General features: G+C 39.1%; 3 protein-coding genes across 5 annotated transcripts in view; 2 read left to right on the top strand and 1 right to left on the bottom strand.

Annotated features, from left to right (window-relative positions):
* LOC121516373 (Kv channel-interacting protein 1-like) overlaps nucleotides 1-5,978 on the top strand; it is a 46,730-nt gene extending 40,752 nt beyond the window's left edge. The window contains exons 3-8 of the mRNA XM_041797639.1: nucleotides 1,165-1,234; nucleotides 1,321-1,391; nucleotides 1,526-1,633; nucleotides 1,725-1,829; nucleotides 3,996-4,058; nucleotides 4,478-5,978. Coding sequence (XP_041653573.1) covers nucleotides 1,165-1,234; nucleotides 1,321-1,391; nucleotides 1,526-1,633; nucleotides 1,725-1,829; nucleotides 3,996-4,058; nucleotides 4,478-4,525 — 465 coding nt within the window. The 3' untranslated portion in view covers nucleotides 4,526-5,978. The remainder of the gene's footprint in view (nucleotides 1-1,164; nucleotides 1,235-1,320; nucleotides 1,392-1,525; nucleotides 1,634-1,724; nucleotides 1,830-3,995; nucleotides 4,059-4,477) is intronic.
* Nucleotides 5,979-6,180: 202 nt separating this feature from the next.
* Nucleotides 6,181-9,628, bottom strand: LOC121515913 (T-cell leukemia homeobox protein 3-like). 3 transcript variants are annotated; one of them, XM_041796857.1, is made up of 3 exons: nucleotides 9,019-9,628; nucleotides 7,821-8,058; nucleotides 6,181-7,258 (listed from the first exon to the last, which is right to left on the bottom strand). In XM_041796857.1, the coding sequence occupies exons 1-3, from the start codon at nucleotides 9,443-9,445 to the stop codon at nucleotides 7,075-7,077; spliced, it is 849 nt and encodes a 282-aa protein (XP_041652791.1). In that variant the 5' UTR covers nucleotides 9,446-9,628; the 3' UTR covers nucleotides 6,181-7,074. The 3 variants fall into 3 exon arrangements, with proteins under 3 accessions (XP_041652791.1, XP_041652792.1, XP_041652793.1); XM_041796858.1 differs by having other exon boundaries at nucleotides 6,181-7,255; XM_041796859.1 differs by having other exon boundaries at nucleotides 7,113-7,258; nucleotides 7,817-8,058.
* Nucleotides 7,966-22,365, top strand: part of LOC121515909 (dedicator of cytokinesis protein 2-like) — a 247,197-nt gene continuing 232,797 nt past the window's right edge. The window contains exons 1-2 of the mRNA XM_041796853.1: nucleotides 7,966-8,085; nucleotides 20,071-20,165. Coding sequence (XP_041652787.1) covers nucleotides 8,061-8,085; nucleotides 20,071-20,165 — 120 coding nt within the window. The 5' untranslated portion in view covers nucleotides 7,966-8,060. The remainder of the gene's footprint in view (nucleotides 8,086-20,070; nucleotides 20,166-22,365) is intronic.

The following is a 22,365-nucleotide window of genomic DNA, read 5'->3' as shown; positions in this document are numbered from 1 at the left end:
CCTTAAACGGGCTGTTTATGTTTGAAAACCCTCCAGTTGTGGCTGAATTAAAACAATTCTGCTATGAATAGTAGGCAGAAATACCTCCATAGCAATGTGAAAAAATTCATTGCCAGTTATTACCAACACTCCTTTGCAGTTGTTACCACCAAAGATGGCCCAACCAGTTAGTAGGTTTAGGGGGCAATTACTTTTTCACACAGGGCCAGATAGGTTTGGATGGCTTTCTACACCTAATAAATGAAATCGCCATAAAAACACCTAATTTTGTATTTACTCTAGTTATCTCTGTCTTGTATTTAAAAGTGTTTGATTATATGAAATATGTAAGTGTGACAAATGGACAAAAAAATAATAAATAAGGAAGGGAGAAATTTTTTTTTTTATAGCACTGTTTGTGCTGAGGGAATTTGCACACTTGTAAAGGAAGATATTTTGACATGAGAGGAAATAAAATGATTAAAAGAGTGACACTAATGACAATCTAACACTTAACACACATTTGTTTAAGACAAATAAATTACTTTAAAATTGCTTTAATTTTTCAGCCTGTCTTGGTTTGTGCAGTAAAACAATCTTATTTCGACATAGAAAAATCTGAAGACTGTTTTGGAGTGGAGGGAAATATAGAGAATGGTGGGTCATCAGCCCCCTGTGAATCTTTCACCTCTGTAATGTTTTAATAAAATATTTAAAGTCACTGAAAAAGGATTTATTTTCTCAAGATAATGACATAATAAGTCAAATTATTTGTTATGGTGGGAAAACTGAGTTAAATAACATGCATGGATATTAACTTGAAGCTTCTATTATCTGTATGATACTAAAGATCTCACTAGCACCAATGGAAACTTGGTTAAAAAAATACTTTATTCAATAAATGAAGTGGATATATTAGTAATTTGGTGATTCAGGTAGACAGAGTGGGTCTATTTACAAATCCAACTCAATAGTGACACCCTTGTAGATGGTCTGAAGCTGATACTACAGTCTTTTTTTCACAAAAAGATAGAGCCTATATTAAAGTATGCATCTTTAATTCATCCCATGACTCTGTGCTGATGAAACTCCTATCAGTCTTGACTATGGCTTTTTCATCCTCTGCCTCTGGCTGGTATCTATGGTTTAACTCTCTCCTCTCTCTCTGTCCTCTCTCTTTTCCAGGAGTGTCCCAGTGGCGTCGTAAATGAGGAAACTTTCAAGCAAATATACTCGCAGTTCTTTCCACATGGAGGTAGAGTTGTGTCTATGCCAGTCTCGATCTCTGTACTGTTTCTACCCAGCATATTGTGTCAACAAGTATTTTCTTTTCTCCTGTAGATGCCAGCACCTACGCACACTTCCTGTTCAACGCATTTGACTCAGCGCACACCGGCTCTATTAAGTTTGAGGTGGGCTTGATTCACGTTTTTTTCCAGTCATAGTTTCTTTTAAGAGCTTCTGCTTTAACAACTTTGTTCTTTTCTTTTAAAGCGACAAACTAGCTCTTCATGGTCATCTTGTTTCTGTCCCTTCTCTGTATCAGGACTTTGTTACAGCTCTGTCCATCCTGCTGAGGGGCTCCATCACTGAGAAGCTACAGTGGACCTTCAACCTTTATGATATCAACAGAGATGGATATATAAACAAAGAGGTGCTTGTCTGTATATCCTTTAGTTTTGTAGTTGTTTATTGCACAGTTTTTCCTCAATCTTAATTTCTCACACTTCTGCTGTGTTCAACAGGAGATGACGGACATCGTCAGAGCAATTTACGATATGATGGGGAAGTACACTTACCCCGTCTTGAAAACTGACACACCTAAACAGCATGTGGATGCCTTTTTTCAGGTACTAATATCTGGATCCTTTAAGATACAATATTATTTTTACACAGAAACATCTTTTTAAATTAAATAAGTGACCATTCCTTTGTTATGTATTTTTTTTTTTAGGTCAGACAGTATTTCATTTCCTGAAGTTTTCAAAGACAGAGAAATTCTTAATTTTATAATTGTAACGCAACATGTCGCAGAGGCTGCCATAGGTTGTGAGATCAATCGCCCATACTCACCTCTGTAACATAGAAACCCCCACATTCAGCATTTCCAGAGAGTTAGGATCAGCCCTGCTCAGTGCCGCCCACATCTGCAGCCTCCTTCTCAACACTGTTATGAATCGATTGACGAAACAGAAAACTGACATTTTCTTTTCATTTATTAATTTCTCATAGTGGGGGAGAAATCCAATTAAAAGTGCACTTCTGCATTTCCCCAGAAGAGCACAATTGCATCCTTGGATCCCAGAGCACATGCAGATTCTGGGACCACTTTGGGTGGGAATGCGGAATTGAACTTTAAAGTACATTTCACCCTCATTATGAGAAATTTATGAATGAACACAAACATCAGTCCTCTGTTTAGTAAATGTACCTTATAAGGAACCATTCTACTGATCAGAGTCCTAATTTCAGAACAAGAATGTAACTGTGGAGATGGGCAGTGCTGGTCTGTACTCATTGTGTTATTGTTTTGGTTGAGAGCCCCCTGGCTGAATTGTACATATTTTTTGTGTAACTGATGTACAATAAAACAAAAGACAAAAAAAATATACAAAAATGAATTTAAGATAAGGATTACTCAAAATCAGTCAGCTAAAGAAAAAGTATTCATGACTGGCAATTTAAAAGGAACGTAAGTCAAAATTAAGTGATGAAATCAAAACCCTGACCGTAACCCTGACCTGAAACCCTGACTAGTTAAAGTGATCTTTGAGAAGTACAGAATCATATCACTAAATCAATAGTACCTACAGTATCTGTGGACTTGCAGGCAGCAGCTCCAGGACTGTAGTTTCAGGACTACAGAACTAGGACCCTTCTTGTTAGCGACAGCACCACCCAGCAAGGTGGATGAACATTACAATTAGATGAGTTGCATGCCAGGCAATCTGTTACTGTTACAGCACCAAGACCTACCAAAGTAGGCTTTAAGGAAACTTGTGCTAATATATTTATGCTGATATTGTTATTTAAAGTGTTGTGTATATATTAATGCAAGATATATATAGTGCTTAACAAATTTATTAGACCACCACCCAAAGTAAGGTTTATGCCACAGCTGCCCTAAATTAACAGCATTGGTAATTACTAAAATCATTTTTTATGTTTCTGCAATGGTTATTACACCAATGTGTAGAAGCTCTTTAACCAAAATGATATTTTTAATGCTAAAATATAATAATTATTGTTATCCATGAATTTTCAAATTTACTGATTTACCAAAAACTAAAAAAATAGTGAAGCACATTATTATTTCTTGATGAATATGTCAAATTATAGTTATCTACTTGCATTCCTGAACAGAAAAATGAGTTTTAGTTGTTGAATGTTATTCTTGATTAATTTCTGACTTCTCAGAGAAGCCCAGTGAGAATTTGGGTTTAAAAAGATGATTCAGTTTGAAATTCCTCATTCCTGTTCAAAATGGTAAAACATGGAGAGCTCACTGAAAATGAAAGAGTCCGCATTAAAACACTCCATGATGCTGGATATATATATATATATATATATATATATATACATACATATATATATATGTATAATAGCCTCTTTAATTCTTGTTATATTATCTTCAGTCATTGTATAGTTATAGCAATGATATATTGTTACCTAGACTTACCTCAAGGCACCCCAGTGTGCCTTCCTATACCATTTGAGAAAGATTTTTTGAAGCATCTAACCCACAGACTGTAAAATACGAAGCAGACCTGTTCTTAAACTTTAGTCTCCATAATTAAGCTTAGCACCCAGTAACTCACGTGTTAAAAAAAAAAAAAAAAAAAAAAAAAAAAAAATTACAAATTCATAAGCGGAGTGAATGTGTACAAGTTTAGGGGACCTGTGGGGCCAAGAATTACAGCCCTGAAATTGCTGCCTGTGATATAATTGTCATTAATTTATCTTTCCTCTTAAACTTTGGACTAAGGGCTTGTCAATTATTTTGTTTCTCTCCACAGAAAATGGACAAAAACAGAGATGGAGTGGTCACTCTGGATGAATTCATCATTTCTTGTCAAGAGGTACTCCATTTTTCTTCCTGGTTTCCTTTAGCATCACAGCAAACTTTGTGAAGCAGACATTGTCTTGCTACTGTACAACTGAACAAATATCGTACATAAAATTTACTTATTTGGTTAGATTTCTGTGAATTTTCCTGAAGTGAAAGCTGTGTGTATATGTTGTGGAAAAAAATCAACATATTTTTACTAATTTTTCCCAAGCAATTTCTTAGACTTTTTGTTAATGATCTTCCTGTCTTAATGGCCCAAATAGCGAGGCTTGCAAGCAATTAATTAGTGTTTGCCTCTTTTATGCATTTGTCTGCAGAGAAATCACTGACCAGCCTTTCTTCAGGCTTTTACTGCCCCCTAGTGGCCAGTAAACTGAATTAAATGATGTTTGGTGGAAGCCTTTCAGCTTTTTCATCTTCTTTACACAGGATGAAAACATCATGAGGTCTCTACAGCTCTTTGAAAACGTCATCTAAAAGTGTGGACGCTGCAATAAATGAAAGCACACGGAATAGAAAAAAGAACACAGAGGAAGAAAACAAAGAGACACACGTGAAAACAAAGAAACAAAGATCTTGTCAGTCCGTGTGGGAAAGTTGCCCCAGAGCTTCATGGGAAATGTTTTGCTGCGACCAATCTGGGTGACAAACTATTGCTGGTCTTGGAGAAGTTCTTCAGACTTAAATCTTTAATTTGATCTTGTCTCTGTCTGATTTTCTGCTGTTTGTCCAGTTACAGACTTTTTGGACATGTGTAAATACCAATTCTCTTACATTTGGTCGAATAATTTTCTGTAAATTAAACCAGATTATTAAGCTGAACAGGAATTTCTGAAAGCAGCTTAGCAGCGACACCAATCACTGCAACCGTGGGGCTTAAAAAACAGCTTTTTCATTCTGAATTTATGTGAAACAAACATTAGCAATATTGTGAAGCATGCAGGACAGAGGCCTGAGGAATATTTAACCTATATGTGCCATACAGACTCTTGGTTGCAGTAAACACTTTCTAAGTGCATACATTTGGAAAGCAAGGGTCTGAGAGGAGTCGTCTTGTTTGTTTATCATAATCCTACGAAGGTGTGCAGAGCTGAATTTGTCCTTCTTACAACAGTCTTACGTCTTGTGACAGCTTGCAACAGCCTTTGAAGCTCCTCCTGTGTGAGTGTTAGTGGTGTCTGTCAGTGTCTTAGTGTTTAACCACCCCCACTTTAGATATTTAATGTGGTGTTAGTGGCTTTTTCTTGCTGTAAGGCATTTATGTGCGTCTGTGTAATCTGGTTTTGCCTATCTGTCTATCTTTCTGTCAAATAAACTTAATTGTAATGATTCTATTTAAAAAGAGTTCATTTGAAGGTTTCCATGCATAAAGAGTGATGCAGAGATGTGCATGTATCTGTGAGTGTGATGTCCTGGTGTAAAGTGTCATAAGTGTCATTTCTGAGCATGTTGCTTCATCGTGTGAATGCGCCAATCAGTTTGGTCAAACGGGCCATTTTTCTGCTCGAGAGGAGAGTGTCTTCATATTTTCTATTCGTTAACAAATGCAGACTGAGAGCGACCAACGTTTTCACTGTGAGGGAGAGACAGAGGAGGGATGAGGAGAAAGACGGATGACGAGAGAGACCTTTCCACTGATTCTGAGGGAATGGAAGCCATGTTTCAAATAAGAGCCATCGAGTTGAAGATTGAGCAGGACGAAAAACCCAGATTTATGGAGAATTTACGGTCATGCCCTCTCACTGTGCTACCAATAGTGTAATAACACTCCTGCTTGTATCAAATGTACCAAGACATGCTTTCACGTACTGTAGATAGACAGGAAGATAAACAGATAGACAGCCTCAAACGGTCAGAATGAAATGATGTGCTAATTCAAATTGTATAAAATCATTATATTTATCAATAAACTTTTCAAGAAACAAAATTATTCATGTCTGGTGTTATTTTCTACCGTATAACTTTTTTTTTCATTTTTACAGAAGAAGCTTCAAACAACTTCAACAGCGCAACATAAAGTAGTAGAAGAAACAGGGTCACAAGAACGCTTTATACTGTTATTTACACATTTACAGAGAAAGTACAAAAACTTTTGTAAAGTCGTGCCTACATCTCAGAGGACACAGCCCACAAATAAAGCATGATAATGTGCATATGAAAGAACATAACCACCATCAACAAACATGCATCACTCCCTTTATTACCCAACTTACAGCCGCTTTCATATTTTCTGCACTTCTCTACCCTCTCAGCATGGCATCCTTTTTCTTCTTTATTGACACTTGGAAGAGAATTTCCATTCTTTATTTTCTATTTTGTTTTTTTTTACATTTTAGGCACCGTTTGAGGGCTTAGGTGGTGCAACACACCTGTGCATGTTCACAACTGGAGAGCAGACATTTATACATGAAATTATGAGATTTGTGAGCACCCATTATTTGGAAAAAGACCAAACAAAAAAAAGAGAGGATTAATTTAAAACTAATTTTATGGACTGACTCCATTGTAAAGGTGCTGCAGCACTTGCCTTAATTTAGCTGGTGTTCAGTCTTAAAGATAGTACTATTTTTACAACAGAAGAGTCTTTTTGGCTGCATGGAGTGAAAAAAAACTTCACAAGCCATTCATGTCCCCTTGTGGAGAATGAAATTCTTCCTTCAGGTCATTTGTGTGAATTCTTTCTTATTCCAATAAATAGAATAAGATCAAGCATAACAAGGACAACTACAGGGTGACAAGAAATTTTAAGGAAGAGTTCTATTTCTCTTTGTTGTGAAAAAGTCACAGAATTTTCATGTACAGAAGGAAAACTCCAAGAAAGCTCTGTTTTTGCTTGAAGGCAGACACCACTTACCCTCAGTCATAGGTCCTTTTCTCAGATAAATGGGGCTGCTTCCTCCAGTTTTTTCCTCCCATCACAAGGGTCAAAAGTAAGTCCTGCTGTCCTTATGTGGGCCTAATTGAATGTATTCATCCACCCAGGGATAATAGATGCTGCTTATTGATTGCTGCATGGCGCATGGGCTCTATTCCCTGTCTTCGGCCCAGGGTTGGAGGTTCTGAAGGGCGTACAGGGAGGAGTTATGGGCGCACAGAGGGTCTGTGACCGCTGATTCGCTGAGGGACTTCTGGAGGGCGGACTGCTGCAGCTGAAGGATGAGCCGATTGGCCTGTTGACGCTCCGCCTCACGCTCTTCGGCTGTCTGTCTCCTGAAAGAAGATGGGAGAAAAAATTAAACATTTATAGAAAATGAGATTAAGAAAATATTTAGAATTTTAAAAGACGGGAGAAAAGGACATATTTTAATAATTACTTTTTTAAATAGACCGCAAAATAACCACAAGAAGAATAAGATTATACAATTAAAAATACGTCCTCTTGTTTTGTTTATTAATTGGTGCCAGAAACTCCATTAGCATATTTTTAAGTTTTTGTTTGAATCATTGTTTTGATAGGCTATTTAAAATTTTCAAAGAGAGAGAAAAAAAGAGAAAGAAAAACAAATGACATTTAAAACTTAATTATACTTTAAAGAAAAATATGTCCTAGTGTTTAGCTAGTTTTTTGGTTTCTTCCGTGTCAACGGGGTCAATTAACCGGAAATAGCGCGTGAGGTCCACTTGCCAGTTGGGTTAAGTTTTTTCTGAAATTGGTGTAACTTTTCGAGGATAGAGACAATAATTCCGGGGTTTCTACAGACAAATTGTCAAATAACTCGGTTACAGATGAAGGTAGGACAGCTTGAACTCAAATATGAATTTTCCTACCGACCTCCACTTGGTCCTCCGGTTCTGAAACCAGGTTTTGACCTGCGCGTCCGTCATCTTCAGACTCTTTGCCAAGGCGGCCCGCTCGGCGCTGGCTAGGTATTTCTGTCTGTGGAAACGTTTCTCCAGCTCACATATCTGAACCCGGGAAAAGGAGGTCCGGGGCTTTTTCCGTTTGGGAGGAGTCCGGTTCTGGTACGGGTGTCCTATCCGTCGCGTGACTGCGAACGGCACCAGAGCCGCTATGGCAAGCAGAGAGAGACATACTGGTAAGTGGAAGAACAAAGATTTTACACAGCACCAAACAGAATAATTCACTCCCCACTCTGTATGGAAATTCAAGGCCGTAGATCACTGATATCTGCCCTGTTTGACAACAGTCCCCTATTTCGACTGTGTACGCCACATGAGAGATATGAGAGGAAATTTATTATGAAAACTTAGACTGGCTAAAGTAGTGGGAACAACACAAATATATAGAAATAAATAGATCTAAAATACTCGTTTACGGTCTAAATACGTTGTTTTGGCATTAAACCACAATTTTATGGCAACAGTTACAAAGGGGACGGTGCCATATTGATTTATTTGATCTTCACTAAAGTATTACAGGACAGGCCTCTGCTTATACTTGTAGAAAGGATTTGGAATAAATTCGCTAATCTTCGCCTAAAATGTCTTTACTTATTTGTTGATTAAAAAGCACTTTTATTATTTCTGTTACGTTAAGGGAGTTTTGTTTGTTTATTTTTAAGTGTCACTTTAATAATGGACACTAGCCAATTCCTCCTGAGTTTTATTTATTTAGTTTAACATATTTTAGTAAATTTACACTACATCATCATTAGCGCCATCAGGCCTATACCACACTGGTGGAGTTTGGTTATTACAAACAAAACAGAGTGACTACTTGTTTCAGCCATATAATATCAAAATAAAATATTCATCTCCTTTAACATGAGTGAGCCAAATAACGCAGAGTCGAGCCATTAATATAATACTGAAATGTAAAAGTAGTGTAGTGAATTATTTCAAAAACATTTAGACTTTTATCTTACTGTGTCTAGATATTTAAATAATTAAAGTTAGCCCATTTTTTTTAAGGCTGTAAACAGTCTTTTGACTATTTTCACGCGCAGTTACGTTTTAAACGTTCTGAAATATTTATAGGGGGAACATTTAAGGTCTAACAGCTGGCCCACCTGATATTCTGTCCTTGGCGAACCTGTTTCCTATCCAGGGGAAACACAGTCCTCCAAACCCGGGGACAGCGCCCTGGACTGAGGCAGGGGGTCCCGGGGCTGTCATGGGTCTATGGGCCGGGACTCGAATCACTCCCCGGCTGCCCAAACTCCTGTTCTCCCCGTATGAACCCGCAGCCTCCACCGGAGGCATGATACCAGACAGGGAGATGGAGAGCGCGGTGTAGGAAGGCGCGCTGGCCCCGGTCGGGCTTCCTAAACTGTAATAACTGTCCCCGCTGCTTAATTCGGATCCACTTTGTCTCCCGGCCGTGCGCCCGTTTTCTGGCTCAGTACCGGCTCCTAGGATCTGGTCGATGCCGAAGCTGATGGGCTCGTGATGGGCCGGTTTGGGAGGAGGGCTCGGCGCGCTGGGTGCTTGCTCCATTCCCGCTTCGCAGAAAGAACGAGGGGAGGGGGAAATAAAACAACAAATAAATAAAGGAGTCGTTTTCAGAGAGATTCACTGCAGGGTCAAACTGCACTTAAAGTCACAGCCAGCTGTGTCTCCATCGCTGTCCGGTCGCGTTTCCTAGAATCCAGCGCGTCCTCGTTGTGTCTAACAGGCCTCCTTCAGAGGACTGCCTCCTCTCTACAGGCTGTGTGAAAGTTTGATGGGCGTTTGGAGAGATGTGACGCTCTGTCCTCCTCTCAGCGCGTCAAAACGCTCCGTCTGGCTGCTCCGTCCTCCTCCATCCCTTTCCACCTTTCATTGGCTGGCACGCGCAGTGACTGATTGAATGTTAATAGGATAGGCCCGCGATTTGGCACAATTACCAACATTTTCCTTAACCACTACGGCCGCTAAATTGTCGTGTTGAAAATGCGAGCATCATGCCTTGTACGTGAGTCACTGAAATACAGTTTTCTGCCATAATAATGAAGAAAACATAAGGAGAGAGACAACTGTGATATTTTGTACTGCATATGCAAAATAAATGGCCGCATTAATCAGGGAGGATCGTTAGGCGTCTTGTTGACGCACACCAGTTTTTATCGTTTAACTTAGTAGTGCTCGTCATCTGTCAGCGTCCCGATAAACACATTTACTCTGGACGGTTTTATACGTTTAGGTGACAAATTACATCATATGGGGAAAAACTTTACACACTTCAGGCTCTGATGAATTGATGCTTTTCTGCCCAGTTTTCAGCTAAGAGCGCATCATTTTTGCTGTGGCAGTTTGTGCCACCTCTTCATTTAGGATGTAGCCTACAGGAGTATTAATAAGAGCCTTTAAGCTAAAAAAAAAGTGTTTGAAAGCATGTGTCACCAGAGTGTTATGACGAAAAAGGAGGAAACTCTAGTGGCCAGTTATTCATTTTAATTTGAAATTCCTCACAACATACTTTTTTGAAAGTGATTTTTAAGCTAAAACAAAAATAAAATGTTTTCTGATGGAAAACTTCATATCCAAAATGAAAAGGAGCAATTCGTGTTTTATTATTGCGTCAGATGCCGCAAAAATATTATTAATGAAAAATTGCAGCTTTAATTGAACATGTTTTGTGTCGAGATGTTATGAAATAAAAGTGTCAAAGCGATGCTCTGATTTAAGTCGTGCGTAATTACGCACGTGAAGCCATCGCCTCTCCCTTTTAAAATAAAAGGACAGCAGCCTGATGGTACATTTGGCAGTGAATCACCAGCACCCATTGCGCGTGGAAAATCACTCCGTGGCCCTTATTTGTTCCTGGTAGCCAGCTCCACATTAAATGACCTGACAGGGGAAGGCCATGGGCTACTCCAGATAAAGTGTCCAGGCTCTGGAAGCTGCTAACCGCTCAGATTCAATGTAACAGGCGCCCAAAGTGACCGGATAATCACATTTCCACTAACTTGTCTCAGGGACAGACAAATGTGCGTGGGCTTCGGTTGCGGCAGGTGGCTTTTTAAGCGATCACATTACAGTGCTTTAACAAACTAATGGCCAACATATTCATTTAGTGACAACAGGGTTTATATTTGTAGGCTTTTAAAGGATCTGCTCGACCTGATCATTAATCATCAGGTGAAAAGCTTTAATGTGAAATAAGTATCATTTATTTCTGAGATTGCTGCTCTTTTTTGCCACTTTTATCATCTTTATTGTCTTGCCATCTGTGAAGGACTGAAGAAGTCTGAATATTCTTACTGCATTAAAGCATTTCGAAATAAAATGCAATTAATTAGATCGTATTTTTAAGGTAATAGACTACCAAATCGCAGTAAAATGCAGGCTTACTGCAGTAAATAATAAATATGAAAAAAGGCTCTCTCCCTTCTCGGTGAAGGCTTATAAAGCAATATGAGATGGGACAAGGCCCGAGGTGTTTGTTTGGCAATATGGACAGACTGAGTGTTGGCCGCTTCAAACCGCCATATGTGAGCTCACCGGTGGCTTTTGATGGGGGAGAATTGGTCTGTTATAGCTGTCAGCTTTGTGGACATTTTTATGTTTCTCCTCCTGACATTTGCTTAAGAATCTATTCCACAAAATCAGTTCTGATTTATTTTTACAAATCTTTTAGAAACATCATAAAACAAACAATCTTGAAATACCACGGGCACTCATTGTAGGATGTGTTTTAGAGTTTGATCAAAGTTGATCATTGTGGCGTCCATCAGCCTGCACGGAGCAGACGGGGTCCCAGTGCTTGCAGATGTTGAGTGTTAGTAATCCGGTGTAATCCAATGATTATGAGCGATTATGACACATTAGCTCTGACCTACCGGGATACCACCAGGAGGACCCCCCCCGGCCCCCTCCTCCTCCAGGATTTATTGATTGTCTACATCCAGAGTCGGATCATTTCATTGCTTCGTGATTACAGCAGAAAGGCTAAAAAGTAATGGATACCAAGAGTCCACTTACAAAAACACACACTCTCACTTTCAAAGGCAGGCTTTAGGTGATCTCGTTTGGGCCCAAATATTTAGATGGTGCTTTTTGGAGAGCCTGCAGCGCGCACGAACAATTAAGATGCGCATCAATCCTCGTTTTTATCCACAGGCGATGTAAATGCTGACACCCCGATTCCAAAAGTCCAAAAAGAAACGACAACAAAAGAGTGAAAGAGTGCGATTTGTTTGAGAAATTACCACTTGATCTGCATAATCGGGGGTCTGGGCTGCAGCTCGGTACCCGGGGGCTGCGTTTTTATTGCGCGTCTCTTCGCCGTTATCAATTTCAGCAGCGCGCCTGACTTTTTAAAAGGGGGACGAGGCCGGCTGCCTCTGAATAATGAATGACACGCTTTTATATTGTCGCTAAAGTGCCCGTGATGTTACAATATGAAAAGGCAGCGGTAAGTAATAGTGCATTTAAAGGGGATGTAGTGTATTATTATGATGTAAAAGAGAAGCAGAGAGGCGGTGCAGAGAGGGAGATGAGTGCAGAGAGAGAGAGAGAGATTGTTTTATTACAATAAGAGGAGATGAGTTTGCCTCGCAGCGAAATGGGGACCAGTTAATGAAACTTTACCGCAGCTAACGATTTCCCCTCCCTCGCTCTAAAAACCGCCCTTATGAAATATTTAAACTATTTAATATAGGTAGTATTAAGCTGAAAGACACTGGCATCGGCCATCTGACAACATTTACAAGGCTGTGGATTCTTTAGAGTTGGCTAAACAAAGCTTTACAGCCTGCTTTCCTTCAGCCACACATACAACAGAGCGCGTGCACTAAATCACGCTCACATTGAGAGCAATATAGTGCAAATGTGTTTTACTGTTGGGAGACTTGATTTGGTCTAATTTACACTTCTCTGTCTCCACGCCACGCCGTGCGTCTTCTTCACGCACAGATGCAGCAGTTTACAGGCTCATCCTATCAATATAAACCTGTCTAGTCAATGGGAGGGATAGCCTAGCTTTGGCACAGCTAGCTTCAGTGTGTCTGTGTGTGTGTAGGAGATAGAGTTTCATATTGACATGCTCAGTGGGATTGTTGGATGAGAAGAGAGGAATGGGATCCCCCATCAGGGAGCAGGTCAGGGCCATCATCATCGTCATCCTGGGGCTGTCACTGGACAACTGCTTTATGAACTGAAGATGCAGTTCATCCACCAGATACTTAAAACAGAGAAAACACCCAAACATGGCTTTAAAGGTCAAAAAGGTTCTGCATGCACAAAGAGGAAGAAAAACTGTCATCCTAAGGAGTGTCTTTAGTTGTGAAGGACAATAGTGTGAATTAAAATAAAAAAATAGGGATACCCAAATTGATCAGCAGCTGATATTTATTAAAAATACAATATATAATGAAAATATCAGATATCCAAACGCCTAGTTAAGCTGCTGTTGGCACTCCACCTGAAATGGCTGCATATCTTTCCCCCATTCTCTCCTCCCTGTTCTGAATTCTGTCCACTGCTCTCATCTGTCAATGAAGGTATGAAAGCCCAAAAATATATCTTTAAAAAACCCACAAACTTTGTTCTGAGTCCCTTGAATTGCAAAATATTAATCCAGCATTGAAATCAAAGTGTATGATTAGATTTAATCATTTTTTCCATCTAATAACAACTGTGTTATGTAGGGATGCACATTATCACCTACATGATATCGTTATCAGCAGATATTAGGTTAAAAAGCGAATCAGTGATTCTGCAGACATGAAAACATCTGCAGACACAACAGATATATTGACAAACAATATTGTTTGTATGTGTAAGGGATGCATGATATTGCTTTTTTGCTGATATGCAAATATGTAGACATTAATTTTTGCCAATACTTAAACCTTTATGATAGCCTATATAAATGTTGATGAGACCTAATTCCTTAAAACGCACTTTAAAATTGAAGGAATGAGTATGAGAAAAGAAAAAGCCTTTATCTGACATAAGTCTGGTGGTTCTGCCAAAATCAGTGGATTTATTTGTTCATATGAATGTTATAGTCGCTACATTAGTTATAAATATTGGTAGAAATTTTCATGTCAACCTATGATAATAAACTGTTTATCTAATGTCTGCCAATACCAATATCATGCCGATAATATTGTGCATCACTAGTATGAATGAGTTTGTCAAGTTTTATGCAGGATCGACACTCCTGAAGTCTTTTCATTTGTTCATCCTCATTCCTTAATCTTTAAAGTTTGCTCTAAGGATGAAAGTTTGCTTCTGTGTGCATACTTAAAATTTAAAGTGTGTTTAGAGAACCAAAGTTTTAGGTCTGAACTAAATTCATATATCAGTATTGATATTGGTATCGGCTAGATTGATTTTCTTAACATCAGCGCGTAAGATATAGGCAAAAATCGAATCTCATGCATTTGAGATGTGAACCTTTAAGTATCTCATGATTCTGTCCAATTTCAATTCCTGGATCACAATTCGACTCAAAATCAATTTTTGATTCAAACCGATTCCCGATTCACAACACATTCCATATTTCTTATAAAGAGAGAATTTCAGCATCTGCTCCAGTCTGTTGTGTGTTAAGGGGCTGTATGTAATTATTTGACATTACAAAGCTTAAAAAATGTACTCAAAATAATGCCTTTTCAGCATATTTGTGCTGACTTTAATCAGCTAATTGCAGTAAGGCAAAGATAACTGTGATTTTTGCTTGAATTGCAAAATGTTTTAATATACAGTGCTTAACAAATTTATTAGACTACCACCCAAAGTAAGGTTTATGCCACAGCTGCCCTAAATTAACAGCATTGGTAATTACCAAAATCATTTTTTATGTTTCTGCAATGGTTAATACATCAATATGTAGAAGCTCTTTAACCAAAAAGATATTTTTAATGCTAAAATATAATTATTATTGTTATCCATGAATTTTCAAATTGACTGATTTACAAAAACACTGAAACAATAGTAAAGCACATTATTATTTCTTGATGAATATGTCAAATTATAGTTATTTACTTGCATTCCTGAACAGAAAAATGAGTTTTAGTGGTTGAATGTTATTCTTGATTAATTTCTGACTTCTCAGAGAAGCCCAGTGAGCCGGCTCAAATTTGGGTGGATTCAGTTTGAAATCCCTCATTCCTGTTCAAAATGGTAAAACATGGAGAGCTCAGAGAAAATGAAAGAGTCCGCATTAAAGCACTTCATGATGCTGGATGTTCTTTGAGACAAATAGGGAAAGACATTAAGTGTTCTCACAGTGTGGTCAAGTCTGCTTTGGAGTCAATTGCCGAGACTGGGACTTACAAAATGCGCCAAGGAAGAGGCAGGAAACCAAAATTAACTGAAGCAGATGTCAGACACCTCAAGATTTGAAGAACTAGAGACAGAAGGAAGACCACTGCTGATCTTCAGACAGAGATGAATGCTTCTAGATCAGAGTCTGAGAAAGTCACCAGAATGACCATAAGCAGACAACTAAAGGAACAAGGCTTAAAGGGAAGAATAGCTGCTAAGAAGCCATTATTGAGGCCTGCAAACATCCAGAAACACCTCAGATTTGCCAGGGAGCACAAACATTGGACTGTTGATGACTGGAAGAAGGTACTCTGGACGGACGATTCCAAGTTTGAACTCTTTGGTCAGCATCATCGTGTTTATGTCCGCAAAAAAGCTGGAGAACGTTTTGATGCCAGATGCACCCACAGTGAAGCACAGTGGAGATTCCATTATGGTATGGGGTTCCATTTGTGGATACGGCGTGGGCAAATGAGTGAAAAAGGACGGTATCATGAACAAGAACGTCTACCACAACATCTTAGTGCATCATGGAATCCCTTCTGGACTAAATCTGACTGGTCGTGGGTTCATATACCAACAAGACAATGACCCCAAGCATACTTCAAAGCAGTGCAGAGATTATTTGACCAAGAAAAAGGAATCTGGAGTACTGGAACTGATGGACTGGCCAAGTCAAAGTCCGGATTTGAATCCTATTGAACAAATTCGGGATTTAGTAGATTCAAAGATTGATGGCACAAAAGTTTCATCTACAGCAAGTCTGTGGGAACAGCTAGAAACTATTTGGAACTCAATAACAAAAGAGACTGTGGAAAAGTACAACAATGCCAGCAAGAATGCAAGCTGTTATCAAGGCCAAAGGAGGCCATACAAAACATTAAGTTTTTTGGTTATTATGTGTGGAAAAAGGACTATTCAGTTGTTTCAGTTTGCTATTTGCCAAATAAATAACAATAACATTTTAAGTTTTAAACAAGTTTTTGAAAGATTTCTAAAATATTTATGTTTTCTTGTTTTTATGACAGGTGGTCTAATAAATTTGTTAAGCACTGTACATGAATGTGTGGACAGTTTTTAGAAAATCATCAGAAGAGAAACAATCATAAATCTAAAGCCTTTACTATTGATGTTTTTGGAGAGCAGGTGTTATGTTTTAACAGGTGACAGTGCTAACTGGTGATGTTCCAGCTGAAAGTGTCAGCAGTTGCTGTAGTTACAATATTGTCAAAACACTGAACATTTTCTGTTATGTGTAGAATATGTTTAAGAGAGATTAATTTATTGAAAAACTAAACAAAGGACTCTTTAAGTTTTCCATTTCCGTTATTAATTCAGATGCATTTGTTCACTAGTTAACATGGTCACTAGATACAATACAATACAATACAATACAATAACTTTATTAATCCCCGAAGGGAAATTCATTTGTCTGGAGTCTCATCTGTTTATGGTAGAATTATATAGTCTGATTGCTGAGGGTATGAAAGATCTTCTATATCTTTCCGTCCTGCAGCGAAGAGAGAGGAGCCGTCTACCACTGTTGTTTTTTTGGTCTTTTAGGGTGATATGAAGTGGATAAGCCATGTTCCCCAGAATGGCCTCCACCTTCTTGTGCATCTCTCCGCCTCATCCTCCAATGAGTTCAACTTGATTCAAACCACAGAGCCAGCTTTTTTTCACCAGTTTGTTCAGACGCCTTGCATCCTTGTGTTTTACACTGCCTCCCCAGCAGACTGTAGCATAAAACAGAACACTTGCCACCACAGACTGATAAAACATCGGTAGCATTTTACTGCAGATGTCTATTGATCCGAGTCTTCTCAGGCAAAAGAGGCGGCTCTGCCCCTTTTTGTAGATGAAGTCTATGTTTTTAGACCAGTCCAATTTATTATCCAGGTGTACACCTAAATATTTATACGATGTCACCATCTCGATGTCCATGCCACAAGTGTTCACTGGTTGAAGAGGGGGTTTGGATCTGCGGAAATCTGTGATCATTTCCTTTGTCTTTGAGGTGTTTAGTAGGTGGCAGTTTTTGTGACTCCAGTCACTGAAGGCACTTATCAGATCCCTGTATTCAGCTTCTTGGCCATTTCTGATACATGCCATGATAGCAGTGTCATCCGAGTATTTCTGGGTGTGGCAGGACTCAGTGCTGTATTTGAAGTCTGAACAGGAATGGAGCAAGGACTGTCCCTTGTGGAGCCCCTGTAGTGCTCATTAGTGTCACAGAAACACAGTTCCCCAGCCTGACAAAGGTGTCAAAAGTATTCACATTCATTACTCAGGTAGAAGTATAGATACTAGGGTTTAAAAAGACTTCTGTAGAAGTTGAAGAATCAACTCAAGCTTTTTACTCAAGTAAAAGTGTACTGGTTTCAAAACTACTAAAAGTATAAAAGTAAAAGTAATGTAAGGGGACAAAATGCCATTCAAGACAAAAGCTTAGGATGCACCACAGGGGCCTATAATGCACTACCCCACCTCCCTAAAAAACACATTTTTCTAAAGGCCATAATGACTATAATGTTATATTAAGATGTTAATGTTGAAAAATTTGAGATGCACCTGTTTCAGCTGCATTTGTACCCATTGAAAATGAACGCATTTTGTACAATGCAAATACATTCATTAACCATATATGTGTACTACCAACCTCCTCGCTGGTGCTTGGTTGGGACATTTCGCTCCAGTTCTCTTGAGTCTCTGCCACGGACATCTTTGTACTAGGCTACATTCGTCTGCTATTTCCTTGCTGGAGTGTGACGTGATTTGTATCGTGCACAGGTGCGATGGATTGCGTACAAACCAATTGGTGTCAGAATGGTATTATACTTCTCATCCAGCCACAATCAAATTCACTCTATCTGGATGGTGCGATTTATCTGGATAGTTTTTTGTTTTTTTTTGTTGTTTTTGTTGTTATTTGTACTTAGTTACTTGACACCTCTGCCTTCCTGTCAGGTAATCTGTGATCCAAGAAACACAGGAAGGATCCACTCCCATCTCCATGATCTTGTCTTTGAGTATGGTGAGTTGGATGGAGTTGAATGCATTTGAAAAATCAAAGAACATGATTCTCACATAAACGCCAGGTTCCTCCAGATAAGACCAGGCACAGTGAAGCATGTAGAGGATGGCATCATCCACTCCAATGTGTTCTTTGTATGCAAACTGCGGATAAACCGTCACACCAGTCACTGATGTGAAACCAGAAGATAGGTCCAGTTATTTTTATCGTCTGTGCAGGTCAGCAGTTGTTGGCTGATATTATACAGGTGAGTGGATGTACGGTGTGAGTTCAGGCATATAAACCATTCCTGAAGTGGCTACATTACTACTGTTTAGCACAGTAAGCAGATAAATCAGGTCAGGCTTCCCCTTCCTGGGATTGTAGAATCCAGTGAGTATTCAAACTTTTCTTTTGGGAAAACAGGACTGGCTGAATAACTTAAGGCTCCAGAGACAGTGAAGTCAGTAAGTATGTTTGTCAGACACAGCAATAAGAGCTAGCTCTGCTAATGCTAATAGAACTGCTAACAAGCCGTACACCCTCCTGCAACATCTGTGTCTGAGACAGCACACAAAGGAAAATACTTGAGGCAGGTTTGCAGTTGAAAATGCACCCAGGATGTAACACAGTACATTTAGAGGTATCAATTCTTGGAAATTTTGAATCTATTCAGAATTATATACATTAATATAAGTGATTCTGATGTGAATCCATTTTTTTCTGGCACCCCTATAACGCATCGCTACTTAGGATTCCTGTACAATGAATAATTCATCACATTGTATACTTCACTTGTCCTGGGATACTTGTGGCATTGCTCCTTGGAAGGTCTCCGTACTGCTCTGTTGAACAAAGTCAGTAAAAGTCTGTTGTTGATTGCATCAGAATGACTTTTGTGCTCCTTTATAAGTTTACTCTTCAGCTTGTAGGTTGCAGTAAACTGCAATGATAAGGCTGGCCACAGACTACATGATTTATAACAAAGTTTTAGCCCCTCTGATAATCGGAGAGGCGTGTCATTGGTTTCTCCCTGACCTGACATTGTATCAAACATGTTTTATGTTTTCAGTCAAGGTTGGACTGCCTGTCTAGGACAGTGGTTCTCAACTGGTTAGGCATCAGGATCCGCCAGCACCTCCTAATGAGTAATCGCAACCCAAAATTCAAAAATGTTCAATCACTCAAATTTACTTTATGAAATATTTTGCAAGTTGGACCCTAAATAAATTAGAACAAAACATTTCTGAACATAGAGACAGGACAAAAAAACATGGTAATAAGGTACAACATTATATAAGGACCTGTGTGCATACATTTAATTTTACTCCTTTTTCCCAAGACAGCATGGAAATGTAGACATTTCTTGAGAAAATCCGAATTATCTTTGGAAAACCATCTTTCATGTGGGGGAAAGGAGATTTAAATCTGGGAAAATGGCTAAAATTTACAGGTAATCACAGGAAAACCTAAAAATGTATGCATGTGTGTATGTCCACTTAGTGTTTTTTATATCATAGACCAGTTCAGAACCACTGGTTTAATGGGTGCATTCTGAGGGTTTCAAGACAAAAAATGGTTCACACCTGTCCATATGTCTGTGGTCTCCCACAGTTTTAAAGTTAATTAAGATATGATAATCTTTAAGTGTATGAGCAGCTTTAGTAGAAGGACCCACCTCTCAACCAGTTGATATCAAAACACAAAATATGACACAAAGGTGACATCCCTATTAAAACTGGACACAGATATGTACAATTCATGCTGATGAAACAAAAAAAGTTATTGAGAGTCACTTTTATAAACTTGGAGAAGGCACTATCTGATTTTCAATTCTCTTGTTTCTTGACAGTAGCTGAAGAAGTGACGCAGATGAAGATGTCCGATAGTACCTGTCTGCAGGCTTGCAGGCAGCAGCCTCAGGATCTCCCTTCTCAAAGATGTGAGGTGAGTAGAAAGCAGATAAATTGTAATCAGTGCGAAAATATTGCAAAAGATGGATAAATGACGTCATTAACACCATAAATGCTTAGAAGCTTGAGACACTAAACATAGCAAACACAGAGACAATGAACATTGAACATTTAAAGCTGTTTATTAAGACCGAACATAAAAAATAGTTAATGAAAATAAATGAAGTGCTTTTAAAACTTTATGCTAATTTCAACTGGTTACAGGAGGACAAAACTTGATTCTCTGACGCCATCACACAGCTGTTAATAGTAGCTTTATAAATTTAAAAGAGCTGCGCTAAAAATTCCCTTTGCTCTTGGCTTTTCATTATTTTATCTGTCCAAAAGATCAACACCATCTGAGTTTGATTTGTAAAAGTGCGGTCTACTCTCAGTCTCTCCTCCTGTGCCTGTCTTTGCCTACCAAGATATGCACATGTCCAGTCTTTTCCATGTCGCTGTTTCAAAGGCTTGTTATTAGTTCCTATGCCATTCAGAATACATTATTTTACAACACTTCATTACTATCATTATTAACTCTACCTGTGATACAGTCCTCCTAATATTAGTGGTATAAATGTGATTAATTGCTGCAGTTCTGTTAGCTTTTAGAATTTTGTCTATTTGTACATGTTTTAATTTGATTTGGCATTTGCTATAAAATCCATAGTTTATTTTAAACCAAAGATTTTAAAAAGACCTTTTTTGTTATCGGTGCAATTTTTAAAAAAGACATAAACGTTTTTATCTTAAACTACAGAACCTCGAAATGAAAAAGTACCCTAACATGTATTGAAAATAAGGAACGGGATTTCTGGGATGTTTTAGTCACTTGAGACTGAACAAATTTATTCATACCTGACTTCAATTCTGTGCCTAACAGAATTATAGAAAATAATAATCACTGTTAACTCAATCACATGATATTGTAGTGAGTTTATACAACTCACATCTTTACTCATAACTGCAAAGTTGTTTTTTAAAGTTTTAGCGGCTAATTGTGATTGAGATTAAATTCAAACAGCATCCAGTAGAACGACTCTGTGTGATTTTCCTGCAAGAAAAAAGCTTACACGACAGATTTGTATACAAGTATCAGGATTCACATGCAACCACATAGACACCCTTATATGGTCGACATTTGTCTCAGTGAACATCACATTCTTGTTACACTCGAGGAACAATATGCTCTGTTTGTGTGTGCGTGTCTGTGTGCAAGGGTGGACCATGTTAGCCTGTCTGATGGTTGAATGCATGGCTGCCTCTTCACGCTGGTTAAAAGTCAAGGGAGGGAGGGAGAGGAGGAAGAGAGCGAGAGAGGGAAATAAGTAACCGCACAGACATGAATTAAAGGGATGGACGGAGCAGAGAGGAAAAATAGGATGGATGGATGGCTTAGCTTGAGACGTGAGTTAAAGAGTTAAAGCATTAATGGGGATCATTTGGGGTTGATGATAATTGAACACATGGCTTTAGTTTGGACAAGAGGATTCCCATTGCATTGTCTTGTCTTTATGTGTGTGCTTTTACTTGGAAGAGTTAATCTCGGTTTTATCCCTTCTTAAGTAAAAGTATCTCTTCCTGTAGAGACTCTTTCAGAGGCTTTCTGAGGGATCTGTCATGAACAAAATGACTGATGTAATTAATTAGTGAGTGTGTTTGCTTTTGCTTTAATGACTTATGACTGATTTATGTGCGTGTGCCAGTGTGGGTTTGTGTTTAAGAGCAGCTGAGCGCTCCTGAACGCCCCTGGTCGTGCTGCTAATGTGTTAATTCATTACCTCTTGTAGCCAGTTGCATTGTGTCAGAGCCGTGTTTCCCCATCTCTCCCTGTCTGTGTCCTCTCCGCTTCATAAAAGCCGATTATCCGGCATGTCGCCACCATTCCACCCGTTCTCTCCTGCCTCTTGACCTCCTCACCCCTCCTGTTGCCTGCCTGCAGGGCGCTCAGGCAGGGGGAGAGGAGGAAGAGGAGAGGGAGGGAGGGACAGAAGGACCAGCTGCCACCAGCCTTAGTGCTGTGGAGCCTGGCAGAGAGAGCTCTACTCCAGCCCCCTGCTTCGCGGGGCCTTCTGGCCCCTCAGGGTGGAGGGTTTGAGGAGAGTAGAAAGGGGGGGTACCAGCCAGCTTCATGCCACCAGCCCCACCTGTCTGGCCCCAGGCACAGGAGTGTGACAGATTAGACACACACGCAC

This window comes from Cheilinus undulatus, linkage group 10, assembly GCF_018320785.1.
Source record: "Cheilinus undulatus linkage group 10, ASM1832078v1, whole genome shotgun sequence".
NCBI classification, from domain to species: Eukaryota; Metazoa; Chordata; class Actinopteri; order Labriformes; family Labridae; genus Cheilinus; species Cheilinus undulatus.
The sequence above is the reverse complement of the archived record's forward strand: the minus strand, read 5'-3'. Positions and strand labels throughout refer to the sequence as shown.

Coding starts and splice junctions, on each gene's coding strand:
- LOC121515913 (XM_041796857.1), bottom strand. CDS start 9,445: ATGGAGCAAGCACCCAGCGCGCCGAGCCCTCCTCCCAAACCGGCCCAT. Junction 8,059..9,018: donor CGCCAAGGACAGAATATCAG/GTGGGCCAGCTG, acceptor TGCTTGCCATAG/CGGCTCTGGTGCCGTTCGCA. Junction 7,259..7,820: donor AACCGGAGGACCAAGTGGAG/GTCGGTAGGAAA, acceptor ATCTTCTTTCAG/GAGACAGACAGCCGAAGAGC.